Here is a 24065-nt window from a genome sequence, read left to right on the forward strand (position 1 = left end):
AGAAGCTGCTCCCCAATGCTAAACAGACTTGTGCAAGAGGAGGCTCCCAGCAGGGAGTTCCTGTAAGGCAGGAGAAGTCTGCTGTTGTGGAACCAGTGGTTTGACAGCTCCCAGCTGCGCTGCTGTGCTTTGCACAGGTTTCACAGTTGCTGCCAAGCCTGCTGTTTAGGATGAGACTCCTCCTTCTTTAACTTATGGCTGGGCTAGCTTGACAGCTTTTTAAGCTGTTTTTAGTTCTCTGTGTCAGTTGACAGCATCAGGGCCTGGTGCTTGTATATAAGCAAGTTACCTCTTCCTGGTGGTGTGTGTTTTGGTTTTTTTGGGGTTTTTTTGGCCATGAAGGTCACATCCTCTGCTGACACTGTTTTTTCTGTGAGCAATGCTTACATGCTGTTTCAGGTGTGATGCTTTGTTTTCTTCTTGTGTAGTAGTTCTCTGAAAGAAGCTTTTGGCTGACTGTCTTTGATAGCAATGAAATGTGGTTTGTGGTCTGCTTATCTACATCTATCTAGTAAACACGAGGAAATAACATCTTAATATTTAATTCAGTGTTGACATGACAAAGAGAAAGATGAAGGACACAAGGAGAGTCTGCTGCCTTGAATACATCTAATTCCACATGCACACACTGCTATCTACCCAAAGAATTAAACTGATTATAAGTCATTATTTATAATTGCAATACAAGTCTATGCGCAGACATTTACTTATGTAAAATCCTATGTAAGGTATTAAAAAATTGGCCTTATAATAGTCCAAGAATGACAATTTTATTATTTCAGCATAAGTGTCACTCAGGCTTGTACCAAAATGACAACTATTGTGAATTACAAGTAGTGTTATTTTTTTGGTACAAGTTTACCTAGACAGCATCTCTGACCAGCTGTGGGCCTGATCAGTGGCCACTTAAGCCAGTGCAAAAAAACTGTTAGCCTCCCCTGCACAACTCTGCTAATGCTGCCTATTAGTAAGTATATACTTAATAAATATTAGTGTGTGTGTATGTGTAGACATGTATAACATATATACAAAATATGTATATAGATACATTTTTATGAAATTTTAAGTCAGAGGGGCATCTTTTAAATGGTCATTAGGAGAAAGGTCTCTGACTTCAGGCACTGTTTCAGATCTGTAGCTCTGCTTGCTGCCACACTGTCTCCACCATCTGTGAGGAAGCAGCTAGCGGGAAGGATTGAGGCATGTGGGCACATGCTTACAGTTTGTGTATCCTTGAGTGCGTGTGCTCCTGTGCTTGCCACCTGTTGTAGTTGCGTATAGCCATTGTTTGAAATCTATTGAACTTCTTGGTGCCTCTGCACAGAGGCTCAGACAGCAGTTGCAGCAGAGGCTGTGCACATAGCCCTACCCATGTTTCAGTCTCTCAAGGAAAAAGCCTTGGAGAGGTTTTCATGACAGGTTGCTAGCATGTGTGTTTCTGTTAATAACAGCGTGTCTCTGTCTGTTGTCCTGTATTTGTCAGAGTAAAGAAGCCTTTGACCCCGAGTAGGTTTTTTTTTGTAGAAGATGAAAAATTTGATACTCTGAAAGTTTCTTGCTTTGCCTTGATGTGATGCTTAAGGCGGTCATCAACGTGGTCAGCTATAGCAGGAGACATTCCTTTTAGGAATGCTAGCTAGAGCTCAACACTGTGTTGTGGCCTTTAATAAAAAGCAGCATCAACTAAACAGAAGGATTCATCAGTCCTGTCATGGTCTTTACTAGGAAGTACAGTGGTCTTGGTCTTATGCAGAAAGGTGAATGAGAACACTGAAAACCGAACAACATCTGCCATTGAGCACCGTAATTGCCCAGCATGTGGAGCAGCCATTCTGAGCAGGACCAGAGCCTGTACCATATCAGGCACTGGGTCTTCAACCTCTCTTGTAGTCATGGGTTTAGGTGGTCTAGTGTGGTACTTTGCTGTCCTGGGGGTACAGTTGGTCCTCTGGCAGGCTGCCAGGTGCTTGGGGAGAGCATTTCCTCATGTGATCAATGTCAACTTAAGCTTAAAGATTTGAGTTAATATCTAATCATAGGCTTGAGACAGACTGTTTGGTTAAGATATTGGTGTGGCATTTTGTTATTGTTCCTGGAGCATAAGTAACCTCTAAGTAGGAGTTGATCATGTTTTTAAAGGCTCTCAGCCATAATATAAATGTGTGTTTTGTGGGAAGACAGCATATAAAAAGCTGCATTTTTGTCAGGTTTCTAATTTATAGGGAACAATGACATGCAATAACCTAATTTATGTCTGTGTACATTATGTCACCAATCACAACTAATGGAGTACAAGCAGATGCTTTGATTTGTATGTATAGAAATTGTTAGTGGGCTGCGCTAATGGTGAAGTAGCTTTAGCTTGCCAGAGGGAAGCTGTTGATTTTGTGTTGGTAGCATAAGAAGGTAAATCCTGTGCCTGATGCTGAGCAGAAGGAGACAGCTTGTGTCCATGAAGTCTGTACTTCTGCAGACTGAGAGACTATTTTCTCGGTCCTTTACATGATAGGGTTTAGGAGAGGAGCCTTCATCTTGGATAATAAGACTTTATGCAGACATGTTCATTTTGATTAAAGGTATCTTCTCAAATGAAGATAGTGATAATCGTGATAATTGGCTATTTCCAGTAAATCTGATTATATGATTATTTTTATTTGGTAATCTTAAATTTCTTTGACAAAGAGACAAAAAATTCCACTAGTAAAAAGAAATGAGGATCGCTGATTTATTCCAGTTGTTAGTGAAGTCTGTGCATCATATGCTAAATGCTTTAAAAAAACAACAGTAAGCTTCTTTTTCAAATTTTTGTGTGTCATGGGAGCAGAAGGATATATACTAATATTTTCATACTTGGGAATATCAATTTTCAGGCACAGTCTGTCAAATATCTGATATTTGCAATCTTTTTAAATCAGAGAATTCAGTAACACTTAAACTGCCTATTTTTAATTATTATTATTTTTTTAAACAGATTCTTCTCCCATATTTCAATATACTCCTTCATTAGATGCATGGGCTAAGAAGATTAAGTTTGTTTTTTCCAGGAAAATTCGGCAGGTGGGGAGGAACACAGGACAACACCATTACCAAAGCAATCTGGCACTAACAGTAGACAGAGCATGTGAATACATTACTCTGTTTGTAATACTTTTATGTACTCAGGACAATGTTTGTGGGATCTTGGAAAAAAAACAAGGACATGCATTAGCAATGAGATCAGTTTGCTAGGAAAGATGCTGAAGACCACTCTGTGTCAATTAAGAGCAATTTGGAGTGGCAAGTATCTTAAATGCTGGCTGACTCAGCTTGCAGAATATAGCCAATAACCAAATGGCAGAATTTCACAAGTGGCTACATCAAAAACATTCTGCCTCAGTTAGCGACACAAACAGCATTAATTTCCTACGTAAAGTGTTTTCTCCAAGAGTGAGATCCATTGATCCCAGGTTTTTCTTCACATCTAAGAAAGCATCATTTCCCCACTGTTCCTGTCTCCTCCAAATTCATTCATCTCCTCCTTGTTCTTCTTGAGTCATGGATTAATCTTTTCCTTCAAGTATTTTGCATTAGTTCTTCCTCTAGCCATGTGGGTGAGTGGGAATGACTTCATCTTTTCTGGTAGAATAAATCCTCTCTGGCTTTTGTTGAGAACATGCATTGATCCATAGTGGGTAATGCCCTAATGTAAGATGGCGCTAATTAAAAGAAGAGGGAGGGAGACAGCACCCCTCCTTTTTGTGAAAATGAGGAGGCTCTCTTTCTCCTTCTCTCTTGCATCTCTCTAGTACAGTAGTGTTTGGATGCGTCTCTTGGTCACCAGGTATAAAGGAAAAACATGGAGGAAAAAGATGTGTACAGCATTTCAAACTGATAGAAAAATGAAACTGTTTAACATGGAAGGATCCAATACTTCAGTAACTTAGACATCAAGGGCCTTTCTGTAAATGTAATACTAAATGATCCTGAAATCATATGAGCATACACTTGCTTTCTCTTGCAATCTTTCTCACAATAACCTGAAGAATTACAATCATACTAAATCAATTTCCTCTAGAGTTCAAGTTAGTTGAAAATAAATGAGGCTAAATAATAATTTGATATTAACTCAGAAATGTTCAACCCAGATGGCTCTGACCTGTGCAGTAGTCCAGGAAGTTCAGGAATATGCAAACCCTATGTTGCTTATGCCATGAAATGTCCTTAATGGCCTTGGTTATCTGCTGGAGTTGTGTGGTAGCCTGAGGAAAATAAGTCTTTTAAATTGTTTTTAATGACTTAGCTCCACAGATCAGTAGGAGAATGCCATGCTATCCTGGACTGAAGAGGCCTGAGTTTCCCTAGGATTACTAAACGACTGTTTGTTTTCTTCCTAGATTCTAGCCTATGGAGAAGTGCACATAAGAACAGGATAAATATGGCTTTTAAGGGCGAGGACCACTTAGATTCCCTTCCGTTACCTGTTCAGCGGTAAGTGGTGCACTCTGTCATCCAGACTTGAGTGATTAAATGACTCTAAGGCTGCAGCTGCACTTTCCTTTGAGGATCCAAAGATGCTTAAAGGCTTATTTTTAAACTCAGTTTTATGTAACGTTCATGCAAAATGTTGCAAATGAATGTGGAAATCTGGGATGCATTTCTCAAGGCATTTGCAAATTTGTATACCTGCAGTCTGGTAAATCATGACAGTGATTATGCAGTCATTATTTTAAATGGACGAACATGTTTGCAGTAGAGATGTGACTGTATTTACTGGATCAGTTCTTTGTCATGATGGACATCACCTGAACTCTCTGCACTCTGTGAAGACTGCTGAAAACTATAAATATAAATTTCTTCAACCTGGTTGACTTTCTTCAGGTGTAGCTGAAGATATGATATGAAGGTTATAGTATAATCTCTCTAGTCTGTGATGCCCTGGTGGGACTGGAGATATTGGTGACTACTAATCAACAGGTTTTTAAAACCTGGCTGTTGTTTGGCATCTACTAGCTGCATCTGCATAGTATAGTTTCAGTTCTAGCATAACGGAGGTTCCATGAAAAGAAAAAAATGAATAATGAATACAATAACCTTCTGCATTCTCATTGAACTATAGTCTTGATATGTGGCACAACTGATCTTTTTTTCTGGGGGGGGGCTGGGGGCTGCTGAATGCAGGAATAAAATAAAAAATAAAAAGGATTAAAATTTCAGTCTTTTTCCTAGTCTTCCTTCTTCAGGTCAGATTGTAAGTCTTTATTGTAATCAACTGGCTGCTGACATGCAATCTCAAAATGTGATGCTTTTCTTCACCAGGAATTTGATATTTCTCTACCTTTCCTGCCCAAGTCTTCCAGCAGATACTTTGATAATGCCATTAAGTTCACAGTCACAGTAAGACCATATGAGTATATTGTCTTCTGGAAGAAATGTTATGTGGAGGAACATAGTTTGTGGTCCCCAGGTGCCAAGGTAACTGATTCTAGCCAAAACTTGCTTTGGAAATCAGTGAGCCCTAGAAGCCGTGAATAGCCAAGCATGGAGTGGACTAGTATAAACAGCACTGAGGTGTCCTGTCTCAGTTATTAGTTTAATTTTCTTCCATGGGATGGAGCCATGGAATATCACTTGAGATGCACACAGTAGTGAAGGCAGATTAATGACTTTGCTATGGAAATGCTCAGGCTAACCCAATGGTCAGATAAGGTTCCAGACATCCAGGTTAATTGCTTGGTGATAACTAATGGGTTCCAGAAGCAGAATCCTGGATCAAAAAGTCAAAGAAGTTGTTAAAGCCAACTGCTATGTCAAGAACTTAGGTTGCAAAATGGGCTAGTGAAGCCTCTTATTGTAGTAGAAGACTAGCTGCAAACAGAACCAAAGGCAGTAGGTCCTATGGATGGCAAAGGCTGATCCAGGTTGATGGTGGCACGTTTTGTTTGCAAACACATAAACGGGGAAATTAGCTGCAGACTTTCTATGCTAGCAACTGGAAATGTGGAGTAGGAATAATGCATGCAGCACTCAACAGTAACAGTAGTACAGAATTGAAAAGCACTGAATTTTGTAGGCTAGAGATTTCTGGAAAAGGAAGCTGCCTGCAGGTCAGTTCTACTGCATTCAGGGAAGGAGAACTCTGCCATGCTATGTGAACAAAACCATGCTGCCTTATATCGACTCTGCACTATGATGTATCTTAGCACAAGAAGTGATCTGGAGAAGTCCCATATAGCGAGCACTATGTTCTGGCAAACTGCTTGGCTCAGCAGGGCAATTCTATATAGTGAAATGTAAAAATAAATAAATATTCCATAAATAAATTCCAAAAATAAATAAATTTTCCATGTTTATTTTGAAACAGAATCCTTTTTCCTTTTGATGCGGGTTGTTTTGAAGAAAGCCCATGTAACAAGATGGGCAGACTGAAGTTGTCAGTGGTCAGACAGGTGAAAGCACAGGGAAGGCTGGTACTGAAAATGATTAGATGTGTTTTTACCCTAAGAATTTTGTAGAAAGAACACAGTATGGACTAGAAGAACACAGTATGGACTAGGTCAATAAAGTCCAGGAATTGTACAAAATGTTTTTCTCTGGGTTAGAGAAAGGAGTGATATGGATCCTATAGGGAATTTAAAAGGATTAAGTCAGGTTTCAAAATAACTAACAAGATTCAAGGATTATTTATTCTTTATTGTTCCTGTAACCAAGCCTAGGTTGTATGCCTGCCTCAGGATTCCAGTTCATGCTCCTGCTTTTCATGAGAGGGACTTGAATTAACTTAAAGGCATGCACTGTGGTGTCCTGTCACAGGCGAAAGGTAACACAAATCCAACTGAGGTTAGTCCTGTGTAGCACCACAACCATGCCTTGCTTCATGTTTAGGTCAGACTCTTTCAGAAGTAAAAGCAGACACAACCCCAAGCAATAATATCTGTCTCCATAAGAAAAGTGTACCATACACATACAAACTGATTCCAAGTGTTTCCACAGCAGCCATTAAAGTCAGCAGTTATCTTGGCTGTATAAGGAATTTAGAACTGGGGCCTTAAACCAAGTCTCTGTACTGCATGAATTGTTGTTTACACTCTTCTCTCTCCTCAGATTTTGTGGGAAATCACAGCTTGTATTGGAAAGCCTCTAGAGTATTGAGTCACTATGCTAGTGGTTTTCTAACATACTGTCAAACCTGCTTTCTCTAATTGACATCTAGACTGCTATGGATACAGTATTTAAGACTATACAGTATCCTGAGGAAAAAAACAAATTATTGTTACAGAAACTTTATTTTCTGCTTCAATGAGTTAGGAAGTTACAATTAGTGATAGTTTTGACTCTTAGCAGAGAAAACAGTTGGAAATAGATCACTTTTAAAAAGAACTGATGTAGTTACTCTCCAAAAACTGTCAGTAGTCCTACGTAAAGCACTTTACAGGACCATAAAAAGTAATCTGTTGCCATCAGTGATGGCCAGTTTGCTATAGCATGTGAAGTGTGTATATAGTCCTTAGAGATGCATATATCCCCATTCTGAAGTATAGTTATTTTACTATAGCTTTTGAAAAATGTCATGACCCTTTCCTCATATCTTTCTATTGCTATTGCTTTTCCATATTTCTGGTGAGTTTTTCCAGATGGGAAAGCCAATGTAAAAGAAGCTGCCTTTCTCTTCTGTCCCTCCCCCTGCCTCCTGTGTAATGAAAGTTCATCCTTTTTGTTTTCTTTAAGATAAAATTGTAATTTACCGAGTTTTTTTCATTGTAGTCATGGTTTCTTGTACTTTCCATATTGGATAGTAAACTAAACTTAACATTTGGAGTGCTGAATCTGAAGTCATTCAGCTAAAGAAAGAGTGCTCCTAACAAAAAGTGAAGCAGAACACCGTTTTTGCTTCTTGGATTATACGTTCAGTTCAGTGTTGCTATTGTGAGAAATACAGTATGATTAGACATATTTTTAAAAAAGGAATAAAGGAAGGTCTTCTATGGAAATTAGGTAAAAAACCACCACCACTACCACCACCAAAAAAACCCCAAACGAAACCAAAATCAAACAAACATCCAAAACCAAAAAATGAAACTGAAAAAACCCTTCATCTTGCTGAAAGTTGTTGAAATTTGGGCTATATATCATGGAGGTACTCTTGAAAATGAAGTGGGGGTGGGGGCAGAGAGAATTTGTCTTCCTGATCTTCAGAAATGCAATACCACTGGACTGTTGAATACATTGTCTAAACATCCTTACAGCTTCAAAAATGAAAGATGATACTGGAGGTTATAATTTCAACTCACATACAAACAAAGGGCAATGCTGATTATTTAAAGGGGTTTTCTTTGTTTGCTTATAAAAAGTGAATACTTTGAGAACATAAACCAAGAACCAAGAACCTTGACCAAGAACATAAACCTAATAGGTGTCTATATTTAGTTTCTTTCTCCTGGTTTTAATACTATTACTATGTTGTTTTCTGGTGGAAGTTTACATCATCGTTGGGATGTAGATGAGAATTTTTATCACTGCTTCAGATGAAGGAGATGAGGCAGAGAAAGTAGATAAGCCTTTCATATCTAGGTACTTGTGGTTAAGTCCTTTGTAGCATTTCATCTCTCAAAATCACTTCCTCCATTTGACACCCCTAAGCAGGAAAAGTTTGCCATAAGAGACTTCTGTGGCAGAGCCAAAAATAGAATCCAGGTTTCCTGTCTCCAGTTCTTAAGCAAAAAACCAGTCCTTCCTCCTTTTGTTACTTTCTTCCTTTTTTTGTTGAACTAAAGATCTGAGTCCTATGAAAGAACAATATGAATGAGGTCATGCCATGCATATTTATAGCCTTGCATTGCCCTTTAAAATGTACTATGTATCTGCAGGTGTTCTTAGTGACTTCTCTAGAGGATCTGCTTAGGTGTCCTGTTATACAAATTAAGATTAACGTGCCCTTTGTTATGAAGAATATCAGTGTTAGAGTACCTATCAGCTCTTAAGAAATGTGAATTTCTTCCAGTATGCCTTTTGGGGTTTTTTTTAGCCTACTTTTTGTTTGTCTGAAGTTTTTTATTTCTTGCAGTGCTATTTTTGTATTTCTGCATGGTAGGTAATGTGGTAGCTGGAGATCTGCTTGCTGTGCATGCACGCTCTCTCTGGTGAAAGGAACTATACAAGCTGTAGTGACTACATCTGATCTGTACACTATGTAAGATATGATGGAAATTACTGAAGGAAGGAGATTCATAAAAGAACTTAAGAAAAAAATCCTGTTATAGGAACAACTTTACAATGGAAGTAAGAACATGGTTAATGTAAGAAAAGTATGCCTTTTAAGTCCAGGAATTGTAACATCTTGCCCCAAACTTAAGTTTACTGAAATAAATGGAGTAGTTAAAAAACCCAAACAAAACCTGGGAGTTTGTGTTTGCCAGTGTCATACACAAAAATCAGATTTTTTTTCAGTTCAGATTTGTTCAGATTTGTTTAGTTTTTAAGTTCAGATTTGAAACCTTTTCCTAAGTAATAATTTCTGCTGAGGAATGTGCTTCTCTAACATGCAGCAAGAGCAGGGATTTAGAAGGGTCTGTGTAAGAAGCCTGCACATAGCTGAGATAGCAACATAGCAACAGACCTATTGCAAAGCCCATACCTTGATGGCCCTTGAATTAGCAGTAGCTTAAGATACAGAGAGCTAAAGTGGAGGAGACACCAAATTTTATAGTATAAAAATTTGAGGTCAGCTTTGACTTGGTTATGAGAAAAACTATTGTTCTGCATCTGTGTTTCCTTGTCTGACTAGGTATAAAGCCAGATGAAATTGATATTTGGAAATTTATAATGTGTTTGTCCCCTTAGATCTAGAGGAATTGGGGATGACTTGGAGGGGGTTAGAGTGAGGACGTGAAGTGAAAGAAGAGAAGAATTTGTTGATTAGGTTCAAAATCCAAGGACAATACTGAAGGATTTAAGGAATCCACAGTGACAGAGAACCCAAAACTTTATTTTCTCAGCAGATGGTGTGAACTGGAATACCACCTCATTGCAGACTGCAGGGAACTATGGATGAATTGCCATCCACAGGCTGGAGAGGTGGGCCTGTGCGAACCTCAAGTTCAACAAGGCCAAGTGCAAGGTCCTGCACCTGGGTCAGGCAATCTCAAACATGGTTACAGGCTGGGCAATGGGTGGATTGAGAGCAGCCCCGCGGAGAAGGACTTGGGGATATTGGTGGATGAAAAACTGAATATGAGCTGTCAATGTGTGCTCGCAGCCCAGAAAGCCAACCATATGCTGGGCTGCATCAAAAGAAGCGTGGCCAGCAGGTTGAGGGAAGTGATTCTCCCCCTCTACTCCGCTCTTGTGAGACCCCATATAGAGTACTGTGTTCAGCTCTGGTGCCCTCAGCATAAGAAAGACACGGATCTGCTTGGGTGGGTCCAGAGGAGGGCCATGAAGATCATCAGGGGGCTGGAGTAGCTCCCTTATGAGGACAGGCTGAGAGACTTGGGGCTGTTTAGCCTGGAGAAGAGAAGTCTCCAGGGATACCTTGTAGTGGCCTTCCAGTACTTAAAGGGGGCCTAGAGGAAAGATGGGAAGGGACTCTTTATCAGGAAGTGCAGTGATAGGACGATGACTAGTGGTTTTAAACTGAAAGAGGGTAGATTTATATTAGATATTAGGAAGAAATTCTTCACTGTGAGGGTGGTGAGACACTGGAGCAGGTTGCCCAGAGAAGTTGTGGATGCCCTGTCCCTGGAAGTGTTCCAAGGCAGGTTGGATGGGTCTTTGAGCAACCTGATCCAGTGGAAGGTGTCCCTGCCCATGGCAGCGGGGTTGGAACTAGATGATCTTTAAGGTCCCTTCCAACCCAAACTGTTCTATGAATTGTTCAAAATAACTTGCAGGTTTTCAGTAAGCCAACAGAAAGCAAGCAATTCCAAGGCTACCTCCAGAGCTCTAGGACCAATGCCTTCCATCCATGAAGTGCTGGGCACCATGTTGTCTTTCACAACTCTGCTAAGTACTTTGCTGCTTGCTCAGTGGGGAAAGAGGTATTGCTTGAAATGACGCTAAAACCTTTATGAAACTGGAAGTAAAACAATTGTTTATATTTGGGATTAATTGATATTTTGATAATTGATATTGATAATGATTGCCAAAAGTTGAAAGTTGAGACTTGAAATAGAAGCAAGAGAAATTCAGAATTTTTATACTGCAGAAACTGCATTGATTCTACTTGTTTCTCTGCCAAATCAGGATGACAAACATGCAGAACTTTATGGAACATGCGGACATATGAGATGAAAAATACTGAAATCTATAATGGATTTTTTTTTAATAATGGAAATTGCATTTTTCATCCAAAAAACACTCAACATTTGACAAAATATTCCTAGTAAGGAAGATGTGTAAAAAATCTTTGTAAAGTAAGATGCATTTCTACCTGTTCAGGAATTGAGTTATTTCAAGGACTATTCACATAAGATTTTACTTCTAGAGCTTCATGTGGCCTCTGTACAGCTGAGAAGAGGTGTTTTGAGAACATTGACTTTGAGGTATAAGACATGTGAAGAGCCTTTCAACATGTTTAATATTGTGTTCAGATGTTCTTTATTAAGAAAAAGAACCCTGAACAGGGCTGTCAGGAAAAGAATGGATCCACCTATTTGGTTTCTATCCCTAGTGTGTCTAAAATTTCATAAATGCTGGGTGATTTAGTCCTCAGAGTCAAAGGTAGGGAAATTATGTTATCCAGTCATAAAAAGTGAGTCTTGGCTGAAATTGCACAGGTGTGCTCCTTTTTATTCAGCTAGCCAATGATCTCTTGCCCCTTGTATTCTGTAGGTGATGGGAATCTGTAGGTTTTGATGTCATCTGTTCATCTGGCCTTAAGTTCAAGTTAAGTTCTGGTTTTGACTGAATTTTGACCAGCAAGTCGTTTGGTTGCATGTCAGTTCATTGAACCATTTCCTGTTTGGTTATCTACCTATTTTCTTAGATATTAATCCCTCAAGTGAATGATTCCTAGGGATGTGACTTCTGTGAATTAACCTGAATAAAGGTTATTCGCTTTTATCTCATTCTGGTCTATTCTTTTTTTAACCATCTCAGTTCTTGTTACCTTTCTACTTCATATCTGCATGGCTTCTGCACTTTGTTACCACTTCTGTTATTAGTGCCTGTCCTCACAAGATTTGCCTCACTTTTTCACTTTTTTTATAGCACCTTGACTCTTCAAGAATCGGCAATCCATTTGTAAGTATGCACAACTCTAAGAATGTGTTTAAGTTCATAATTAATCATAAAATCATGTTTAAGTGCAACTGCTTTAAATGCTTTGTCTAATCAGTGATCGTATATGTCCTTACACTTTTTAAACATCTGGAAGTTCTGAATTCTTTCTATTTCATGGTTTCCGACAGTGTCTGCTGCTGATAATCAAAGGCTTGTTCTGTATTTCTGGCTTTTCCCACCTACGTCTGCAAACTGAGCTTCCTGTCTGACAAGGACTCCATGCAAAGTAGAAAACAACATTTGTATTTCCTGTTTGTATTTTACAGGCTACTTACTGTGTATAGATCTTGCCCTGCTAATTTGAATCCTACATTCCCTATAATAAATTTTATTTGGATGATTTCAGGAACCTGGATGTTGTGGCTCTTTAAAGCATTCAGATAAAGACTGTAAGAAACTCTAGAGAAAAAATGCATGTTATCTGTAATACAAGAGCTAGAGCTGAACAGTTTTGGAGTTCAAAGTTCACTGTGCTTACAAGGCTCTATGAATCGCTGCTCTATGAATTTTTAAAAGCCATTCAAGAATGGAATGCTTGCTGGGGAATTGAAAATGTTTTTTGAAAAACCTCTTTCTGCAGCAAGCTGTAGGAATAGAGTACTACAGAAGAAAGGAAGATGCTCTGCCAATAATGCAATAAAGTTGCCTTCTGGTGACAAGGAATAAATTCAGTTACTGCATAGCTCAAGGCACTAATGATGCCTCATTTAATGACCTTGTATTCTTTTCATTTCACTCAGTTACCCTATAACAATTCAGCAAAGAATTTTATAGCTTCAGAAAGGGAGCTTACCTTACTATGAAGTATTTCTGATTTTAGTGATTTATATTCCTCCTGTAAGCAAACTGAAAGCTGGGTTGTTTGTGGGGGTTTTGATGGCAGTAGTTAAAACAGATTTGTGTATCCATATGGTCCTTCTGGGAAGGATTTTCAGATATGCTAGTTGACTGGATCCAAAGGATGATGTTAGTAAAGTAGCGACTATTGATTTGCCATCATTTGGTGGCATTCATGAGGAATATGAACTCAACAGATTTTTATTTTTTTTCTTTGAATCCCTGGGTAAAATATCTCTGTTCCTATATTCAGGATGTTAAAATGTAGGTCAGCAGTTTAGCTCACAGGCAGTAAAAATAATTGCATTTCACTTGTACTTTATGCATTTTTGGGGTGTGCAAGTCTGCCAGAATGCAAGATTTTTCCTAACCTTTTCATACTGATAGTTTTATCACTATATCTTTATATTCAGTTGTATAACATGCTGTAGAAACATATTATATTACTTCCCAGAGCTATGCTGTAAAATATTTTATGTTGAACTGTAGAAGTCACAAAAGAATTTTGGCTTTTAACCTGAAGGAAATTTGAGTTTGTCCATTGTAATAATTGTGAAGTTATGGTGACTTTAAAATGTGAACAAATTGATGAATTTAAACAATCTGTTCAACTGGCCTCACTAGACCTTTTTTCATTAAAGTTGGTATTTCATATTTGTGGCTTGCTGTTAGTTGGGAACTTTTTTAAATGATCAAGCACCATCTTTCATCCTTAAAGACAGTTAAGAATTTATCCTGAATCGCTCTTGTCAGGGTCAAGTAGCATGTGTCATAGTATGTGGCACACAGGCACTGTAAGGAGGTCAAGCTAGTGCTGGTATAGCCTTTATTGTAGAAGTTTGGCTAATTATTTTCAGAATGCATAATTTTGAAATGTGGGAGTCTATAGAAAAGACTCTTCTTTTTGTGTATTAGAGAAATAGCAGTTCCCATCTGCCCAATGAATATCTTTTGTTTGGGACTTCCTTTTGAGGAAGGACCCTCAAATTAATGTCTTTGAAATAACAGTGACAGAACTTGCCTGAACATTAGGTTACCTTATCTGCCAGACATAGATGAAGTTTTCTGACTGTATCTTCACAAGTATTGCATGACATTTTTACTGTGACATCAAATCAGTGATCCTGTCAACTTTACACCCTGTAGCTAGCTCTTCTAGACATTGTTTTATGGCTTTGACTTCATGGTTTGTGCTTCTCTGCAAATTTTCCCTGGTACTAGCAAGACCTTTTCAAAGAATTTGAATGTTCTGCACGGTTGGTCATGTTTACTTGCATTCAAATCTTCATCATGCTTATTTTTCTGTAGCATATTTCAGAAGAGATGCTGATCGGGTTTACACATATTCTGCCACTCCTGTTGCATGTCTATGCTCTGTTTTCAGAAGACAGTCTTGCTAGTTATTTCTGTGTTTAAGGTTTTATCTTGCACATGGGAGTCTTCTTTCTTGTTTGTGAATCTAACATTGTGAATGATGCATTAATTGACACAAAAGCTGACACAAAAGCTTTGATTCCTTTTAGTCTACTGGATGTTTCTACTGCAGTTTGATCCTTGTCTGCTTTGTGAAGTCCTAGTAATGTAGATGGATTCCTGGAAGTTTGTGATATATAGCTATACCATGAGAAGCTCATGGAGTTTTTTAACTGTAAAGTAATTGTATTTATGTTGTCACCTCAGTTCTTTAACTCAAGATTTTATTTCGGCATATTATAATGATTTACACTTTATACCTGTTTTAGCATTAACAGTCTTCCCTTTTATTTCACAGATGGTGTCCCATATGCCCCCCCCCAAAAAAAAAAAAAAAAAAAGACAAAAATAAAAACCTGAAACTGTTTACTTTTGGTACAGTCTTAAGTAAAGTATCTAGACATCTTGATTATTTACCACATCTTGCTTATTTGCCACAGAGGCTTAGGAAAAACCTCCTAAAACCTACCATAAAAGTTAAATAGCTCTTTTGATTGAGGAGTTGTGCAATAATATGTTGTTATGTAATAATGTTTCAGCCGTGGGTAGCTGGTAGGAGCCACATTCTTCACTTCTGTATTGTCTATGTGAGCTTCCTGGCATCAAAGAATACTAAATGTGAACGGCAAGCATACTCTTTCTGAACCCAGTGCATTAGCTGTGGGGAAGGGATATGCAGAAGGAACCTCTCCCAGCAATTGTATGGCTAAGAAGGAAAAAGGAATACAGAGTCAGAAACAGTAGAGCATGACAAGATCAGACCATCATGATAACTTGATATGTCTTGTGACATGCAAGATAAGGAGTCAAACTTGCACTTAAGAGTTGAGGAACTCAGAGGGCTCACAGAACTCAAGCCTGTATCTTGCAATCATGTCTCGTGGTCATGGAACAATGCTGTGTGCCTGGCAGTGATGCTGTCCTCAAGGGGCTGAGGCTGCTCTCAAACACTGTCGCCTGGGTGTAAGAAGCAGTGAGCAAGAAATGGTAGACCTGGCATTTGCAGGTCATCCTGAAACTAACTGCACCCTTGTTCCTATTCTGCTCCACAAGAGCATAGGAGTGCCTCAAATCCTGTCTATGAACTGTATAGAGAACTTTTTTGCTGCACTGGCTGCAGTTTTTGGTGTGCATCTTAGAAAATTTTATTTTTGATTTTTTAGCAAGTTTGGTCACACATGGAAGAGTTTGCAAGTTATAAGGAGTTTTCAGGAAGGCAAAATTAAGTAGTATTAGTTGTAAACAGTACAGCTTACAAGGAAAACAAGTGTCTAATCTTTGACTTGATTACTTTCCAGGTCTTTCTGAACTTTGACAAATTACAGTAAAGACTGTGTCTTTGTTTTTCCATTTACAATATAGGGTTAGTAGTTATCTGTTTTGCAAAACTATTGTGAGACCTTGACTTTCTCTGCAGTTTTATGTGTATTGAGTAATCTGAATTTAGTATTCTGCTGGCAAGAATAAAGATCCATATTTTTGTCTCTCATTTTAGCAGCAAGGCCATATTATTGTTGTTATAATGTAAGTAATATAGCTGGGATTCTTGTTAGCCCTGGAAGGCAATTAAGGATGAAATCCTGTCTGTTGACTTCAGTATATCCAAAATATCTTTCCTGTATAAAATGCAAGCTTTGTTGAAGCATTCCAGGGACGTTCACCTTCACTGTGCTAACCAAGAGGGAAAAGAACCAACTGGTCCTCCTTAACAGGAATGGGGTCCTCCTCTTCATGGAGGTCAGGAAGACCAACAGGTCCTCCTCTTCATACAACTTGAAAACAGAGATCAAACTAATGAAAGGATCCTAATGCTCAAGAAAGCAGATTCACTGAATTTGTTATTGTGTTATTGTGAGAGAAGACAGTGTTGCCATCTGTCTTCAAAAGGGCAGTAAGGTTTGTTGAAGCTTTAATTTTGATTTGAGCATTATACATAATTCCTCATGATTCTACCCTGGTTATACTGCTGATTAATCTTGTCTTAGGCAAACCACTTTACCTTCCTGTGTCTTTCCTTGCTCCACCTAAGCTGCGGAAACACAATGGCAGTCCTTATTAGGCTATGTCCACAAGTTGTCATTTTAATGATACTTATATAGCCCTTGGTATGTTATGACCTCATATGCCTTGTTATGCCTGATTTGTGTGCATCATGCTATTGCATTGTTGCAGGCTGGTAATGTTGAATACTACCTAGCAGCCGCTTTCAGTAAAGGTGAATTGTATGCTTCTTTTCATAAAAACTAACGTGTTCCTTCCATGTGTTATATTTTACCATCATTTTCACAGTGGTGTTGCCTGGCAAGTGAGTTCACTAAACTCTCTTTACAACCATGGCTATAACAGACAATGATGATTAATTACCCATACCTTGTTATTTCTGAGGTGTTTTCCCACAATCCGATTTTAAAAAATAAATCACTTCATTAAGGATATTTTAATGTTGTTACTATGACTTGTCTTCTCAGGTATTTATTAGAAATACTAGTATGATATTGTGTTAAATACAATATTTGTCACTTCAGTTCACATTTCCTGGGAATTTCTTCCTTACTTAATTGCCTGGTCTCTCTCAATCTGGTTCACTGCTGCCTGGGGATGGTGGGAGGATCTTGTAATCAGTTGTTCAGTAACCTGTAATGAGCAAATTTAAGAAAGCTGGCAGAACAATGCTACAACTTTATAAATGGTTTTCTGCTTTTTTCTCCTTTTTGACAAATAGTATAATGATCTTAAGAAATGTGCTGGTCTGACCCCATTTCTAGGCTCATTAAATTTGCTAGTGTCTGTTAGTGGTTGTATTTCTGAGCTCATATTAACCCTGAGGGATTTGGAGTGATGGAGTGAAATGCATACAGGAGTTTAATATTAAGCTGAAATGTGACTGTTAGCAGTGCCAGTTGATTCTTTTTGCTCCTTATAGTATTATAGAGAATGTGATGAAGTGTGTGTGTGTGTGTGTATATATGTTATTTTATTTAGGGCAATATGCCTAAAGGACTATAGATATGCAATCTTTTACTTGTTTTTAAAGAAAAAACTTTTTATTATGTTGCATGTATAGACTATGCTTCAGGTATTTGAATTTTGTATCTTGCCTTTTGTGGTTACTTTATTGTTGAAGTTATTCCAGGGCTACAATGCAAATACAGAAAACATCTACATCAAGAACATAATATTCTGTCCAACTAAAGTTAGTGGAAATATTTTTCCACTGTCTTAAAAGGCAGCAGGACTGGGCTCAGAGTAAAGATTAGACAGGAGCAAAACAGGGGAAAGCTGAAAAAATAAAGGAAAAAGGAGAGGATCAGGAAATGGTATCAAAGTAGATCGAGGTTATTCAATGAATGACAAGATAGTTGAAAGCAACCTTTTGGGAAGCGCTACAGAGCAAAAATGTCTTGTTCAGTATCAGCTGTGCACACATAAATGTTTGATTTTGGAATTTACCTACTTTGCATTTTGAAATGAACTTTGTAGATTCAATTTGAAACACAAGATGCAGGAAGTAAGTTACTTTGCTACAGCAATGACAAATTATTTTTGATACTGCTTATGTAAGAAGGGTAAATTAATTTGGTTTATCTGTAGTTTAAAAATAAATAAATTGAAAAGTAAAGGACATTACATGATTATGAATCTATGGTTTCTAACTAGCCAGGAAGCAAATATTCAGTGTGATATTCCATCAAATTTTTCATTTTAAAAAATATTCTGCTTAGTTCAGAGCAAAAAGTGTACTGCTAACTGGGAGAACTAAATGGTAACTTTTAACTACATCTGTTGTCTCCCAACACGCAGGCCTGCCAGTAGAATCACTACACTGACAATCAACAGAGTGGTCCATGACTTCTCTGAGAGTACTGCCAGCTTATGGCCCGAGAGCCTCAGATATTCTCATCATAGAAAATCTCTACCTTCTTTGCCCTTGTAGCGTAGCCGAGAAGCTTTGAAACAGTAGCCAGAATGTTACCCTTTTTTGGTGTAAAATTTTTTTTAATCACATGAATGTCATTAGAATTAGATTTTTATTAGATTGGAATTAGAATTGTATCATCTTCATTGAGGGGAAAGTTTATATGTGAAGAGGGTGATCTTTATTCAGTATGTGAAATTACTGTTTCAATGACTGTTCACTAATTTACCTTTGGTTTCTGAGATTTAAATAAATCATAGAATCGAGGAATAATTCAGTTTGGAAAGAATCTCATGAAATATAGTTCCATCTCCTGCTTGCAGCAGGCTATCTCTTTCTGTTTCTTCCTTTTTTTTTAATGTTGATAAATTTCATATATTTATAGACTAGTTTTCCAAACTTAGGTCAACTTGATTTTGATGTATTATGTGTTAGCCAATTTGCTTCTGGGATAAGTGTGTGTGTGTGCATAAATAAAAAGCAAAGGGCAGGAAAATACTGGCATCAGGAAGCAGTAAAAACAGCTAATGATACCTATTCAGATTGCTATTCTTATTTGTCAAAGTAACAGAGCCATAGTTGTTTGCAGGCTGACTTGTAGGCCAGGCTTGAATGCTGGGCCAGTGGCTTCAGAATTCAAGATCAGAGATTTTTATGTCTTGTGCCATTGATGCAGAACTTTTCCCTTTATTTTGTGAACTTTTTTTTTAAAAATTGCCACTTTCAAAAGTAATTCACTTAAATCCCATTACTAAGGCTAAAATTTTCAGTATAAAATCTGACATGTTGGCCTGTCTTCAAGGCTTAAAGGATGAGACCTTGGCAGTGACCTAGTGAATATTACAAGCATCCAGGCTGCAGCAATCGAGTCCTTTATTCACAGGTGTTTAAGTTGGGTTCCCTATCTTGAGAATATTATTGAAGTCCTCAGGCTTCCAGATTTCAAGTAACAATATTTGTATGCTGCTATTGTTTAACATTTTCTTATAGTCCAGTGCACTCAGTGGGAAGTCAGGATGGAGAAATATGGCAGATCAATGTCTCTTCATAAATTTTTTTTTCATGTTCTTTTGACAGAAACTTCTCTCAATAATGGTTCAGGCATCAAGCTAATTTTCCCATCTCATTTAAAAAAAACCCAAACTTTTCTTAAGCCAGTGAGAACTTCCTGTGGCACAGTCCTGATGTGGAGGGGTAAGGGCTGTGTTTATGTTGTGAAAGTGAATCAGGAAGTGATTAGATCGGAACACTCCTGGTTTTGCTGGGTAGAGAGTCTAACCCTGTATTGCTCTTGGCTAAAGTACCAGAAACAACCTGCAAAGAAATCAGTGTGCTACTGCCAGGGGAAAATAAGATTCCCTCCGCCAGGCATTTTGTTCTGTTCCTAAGGGCTGGAATTGCACTGAAGGTTCTCTGTGGTTCAACTACTGGGTGAGAGGTTGACCTCAGTAATTTTGAAAAAGTATCTTTTTCTTGGTAAAGTGTGAAGACAGTCCAACTGAGTACCCTGTTACACAGCTGTCCTGCTGTAAAAGAGGGGGGGTATTTCAAAGTGTGCGTTGGACTCAGCATTGTTCTCCTGTAGTTCCAGTTGCTGCAAATGCAAGGACCTCAGTAAATGCTCAAATTTAGCATTTTTTACTATTTAAACTGACCCCTCAATATCAGTTTACACACACCTGCAACTGATCCCACAACCAAAAAACTGAATTTGGATTTTTAATTTAAATGTCTGCTGTGACATGAGGAGCACAGACCTTGCTTGTCGTTTGCTCCAGCTCCTTAGTTTGGGTTGCATGAACCAATCCTCCACAGCCCACCCACTGAACACCTTCCACACAGAGGGTTTTTAAGCCAGCAGAACACCAGCCTTGTAGGACTGTTAAGGACAGTGTAGCATCCAAGAGTAGATGTGCCAGAAGACCACGTGTGGAGGAAGTTTGCAGGCACAGAGCATCACAAGGGCTTTGTGTGTGCTATAAGGACTGTGGTAACAGAGGTGAAAGCTGAAGCAGACTGGCAGCTGCTTTGTCTGCAGTAGGGTCAGAGCTATACTGCAGTTGCAACCCCTCTCAGCCCCACTAGCCTTTGCTAGTGCCAGGTAGAATGAATCAGGCCCCATGTCTTCATGAGGTGAGACACTGGAGTAATAAAGCTTTATTACTCTCTTTATAATGGTAGGCAAGAGTTCAAGCCATTTCTCCTGTTGTCTTTGTGAACTTTCCAGCATCGAAAAATGATCCTGCTCTCTGCTTACGAATTAAATTCCAGTGTGTGTATGTATGTGCTTGTGGGAGAAACAGGGAAGGTCTTTGGACAGTTCTGATGTTCTTCTTCAGTTAAAATTTAGAACAGTGTTTGGCTATCTGCTTTTTAATTTGACACAACATAGAGATATGTATGATACACATTCAGTACACACTCTATTCATAGTGCAATAGCACAGAAAATTTGATTTCAGTTTATTCTTCCAGCAAATCTGTGCAGGATTTCATGTCTCCAGAAAGAGGCTTAAAACTGCATTTGGAAAAAATAAAAACGGCTCCATATGTTTCAAAAACTTACTGCCATTCTCTGTCTATCCTCTCTACTTCTACCTTTTGTGGGCATTTTTTGAGTGACCCATTCTCTCTGAGGGTTATAATTTTTTTTTTTTTTTACATATAACTATCTCTCCTGCTGTCCCCCCAGTGTGTCTCAAGGAATGCTTTTGCATCACTGCTCTTTCCATTTTGTATACATGATGCTTTTGACAATGACACTTGAGCTGAGATTTTCTCAGGATTGCTTACAAAGGCAGGTTACAAAGAAAACCAAAACCCTGTGAGGAGGTCGTCCCTCCATTTGTATTAGCTTTGTATACACTTGGTGTCACGTCACTCTCTTTCTCCCCCTACTCAGCATTTCGTCTGGACCCCCCATAATGTGTGTTTGTACATGGCCACATGCCCATGTTGTTGTAAAAGTATGCTTATGTGGACGCCCATATGAAGAACAGGTGAAGCCATGCTTAGGACTTTTCATACGCGTCTACACTGATTACCTGTCTCCGAAGAAATGCCTTTGGCAAATATGATCACCTAGGCATTAAATAAATCAGGAAAGATAAAACTGATAAGCTGGAACATGCATAATATTTCACAAACCTAATACAGGAATCACAGAATCACAGAATCGTATAGGTTGGAAAAGACCTTTAAGATCATCGAGTCCAACCGTAAACCTAACACTACCAAGACCACCACTATACCATGTCCCTGAGCACCTCATCCAAACGTCTTTTAAATACCTCCAGGGATGGTGACTCAACCACTTCCCTGGGCAGCCTGTTCCAATGCTTGATAACCCTTTCAGTGAAGTAAAATTTCCTAATATCCAGTCTAAACCTCCCCTGGCGTAACTTGAGGCCATTTCCTCTCGTCCTATCACTTGTTACCTGGGAGAAGAGACCGAACCCCACCTCTCTACAACCTCCTTTCAGGCAGTTGTAGAGAGCAATAAGGTCTCCCCTCAGCCTCCTTTTCTCCAGGCTAAACAACCCCAGTTCCCTCAGCCGCTCCTCATCAGACTTCTGCTCCAGACCCTTCACCAGCTTCGTTGGCCTTCTCTGGACACGCTCCAGCACCTCAATGTCTCTCTTGTAGTGAGGGGCCCAAAACTGAACACAGTATTTGAGGTGCGGCCTCACCAGTGCTGAGTACAGGGGCATGATCACTGCCCTAGTCCTGCTGGCCACACTATTTCTGATACAAGCCAGGATGCCATTGGCTTTCTTGGCCACCTGGGCACACTGCTGGCTCATATTCAGCCACCTGTCAACCAACACCCCCAGGTCCTTCTCTGCCAGGCAGCTTTCCAGCCACTCTTCCCCAAGCCTGTAGTGTTGCATGGGGTTGCTGTGGCCCAAGCACAGGACCTTGCACTTGGCCTTGTTGAACCTCATCCAGTTGGCCCCAGCCCATCGATCCAGCCTGTCCAGGTCCCTCTGTAGAGCCTTCCTACCCTTCAGCAGATCAACATTCCCGCACAACTTGGTGTCTTCTGCAAACTTACTGAGGGGGCACTCGATCCCTTCGTCCAGATCAGTGATAAAGATATTAAACAGGACTGGCCCCAACACAGAGCCCTGGGGAACATGGCTTGTGACTGGCTGCCAACTGGAGTAAACTCCATTCACCACCACTCTTTGGGCCCGGCCATCCTGCCAGTTTTTTACCCAGTGAAGAGTACACCCATCCAAGCCATGAGCAGCCAGTTTCTCCAGGAGAATGCTGTGGGAAACCATGTCAAAGGCTTTACTGAAGTCTAGATAGATGACATCCACAGCCTTTCCCTCATCCACTAGGCGGGTCACCTTGCCGTAGAAGGAGATCAGGTTGGTCAAGCAGGACCTGCCTTTCCTGAACCCATGCTGGCTGGGCTTGATCCCTTGGTTATCCTCTACATGCCGTGTGATGGCACTCAGGATGATCTGCTCCATCAGCTTCCCTGGTACCGAGGTCAGGCTGACAGGCCGGTAGTTCCCCAGATCCTCCTTCCGGCCCTTCCTGTAGATGGGCGTCACATTTGCTAATCTCCAGTCAACTGGGACCTCCCCAGTTAGCCAGGACTGCTGGTAAATGATGGAAAGGGGCTTGGTGAGCACATCTGCCAGTTCCTTCAGTACTCTCGGGTGGATCTCATCAGGCCCCATAGACTTGTGAGTGTCTAAGTGGTGCAGCAGGTAAATCATACATACTTTCTGCAGGTATATTAACCTTATCTTTATTTGAACCTATTTATAGCCTCCAGTCACTCTTGTGCTGGAGTACAGCAGTGCTGCTTCCCAAATTAGGTTCTTAAGTAATCTATGACTAGAAGTGAGCTTAGTTATGTTTTATATCTCCAAGAGCTTTAACAGTGAAAACAGCCCATTATCATCAGAGGTCTGTATACATCCCTGCAGCTTGTTAGGACAAGTTTTTCTACTTCAAGCAGATAAGTGTGGTACAGATTAGCTAATTTACTACGGTTACATAAGAGAAGACATGTTAGGATTTCAGGCATTCTTTTATGTCAGAAATAGGCGAACTTTTTGCTAATAGGCAAAGTGCTGCTGATATTTGCCTTAACACTATTCTCCAAACTTTTTTTTCTGGGTGCCTGTGAAGCTGTGGTGCCCAGCATGCTGTCACTATTAGGCACCTGTGCAAGGCATAGGCAAGTGGTAGACTGAGCCACATACTGGTGAAGAGGCAGTCGAAGGGTATTCTAGCTAATAGTAATGTGACCCAGAGATTATTCAGCATGGCCTAGAGAATTCCTTTGAGAACCTCTATTCTGCAGTGTTCTCAAGAAATATGAAGGTAGAAAGTTGAATGAATCTTGTATGCAGGTGTAAGATTATTATTTCACAACAGCTTAGGTCTGCAAATAAAATGAAGGGAAATAAGAAGGTGTTGTAGGACTGTTTATCAAGTCGTTCATTTGTTTTTGTCAAAGCTGAAGTTGTGCCCCAAATTGACAGGAATTCTGAGTACAGTTGGCTGAGAAATGGTTCTTCTGTTTGAATATTTGAGATTTCAAATGTATTTGTTCTACCTCT

General features: G+C 39.4%; 1 protein-coding gene across 1 annotated transcript in view; it reads left to right on the forward strand.

Annotated features, from left to right (window-relative positions):
* The first annotated feature begins 4387 nt into the window (after positions 1–4387).
* The window catches only part of INSC (INSC spindle orientation adaptor protein), a 106014-nt gene continuing 86336 nt past the window's right edge, over positions 4388–24065 (forward strand). The window contains exon 1 of the mRNA XM_072865136.1: positions 4388–4467. Within this exon, the coding sequence (XP_072721237.1) occupies positions 4415–4467 (53 nt within the window). The 5' untranslated portion in view covers positions 4388–4414. The remainder of the gene's footprint in view (positions 4468–24065) is intronic.

This window comes from Ciconia boyciana, chromosome 6, assembly GCF_034638445.1.
Source record: "Ciconia boyciana chromosome 6, ASM3463844v1, whole genome shotgun sequence".
NCBI classification, from domain to species: Eukaryota; Metazoa; Chordata; class Aves; order Ciconiiformes; family Ciconiidae; genus Ciconia; species Ciconia boyciana.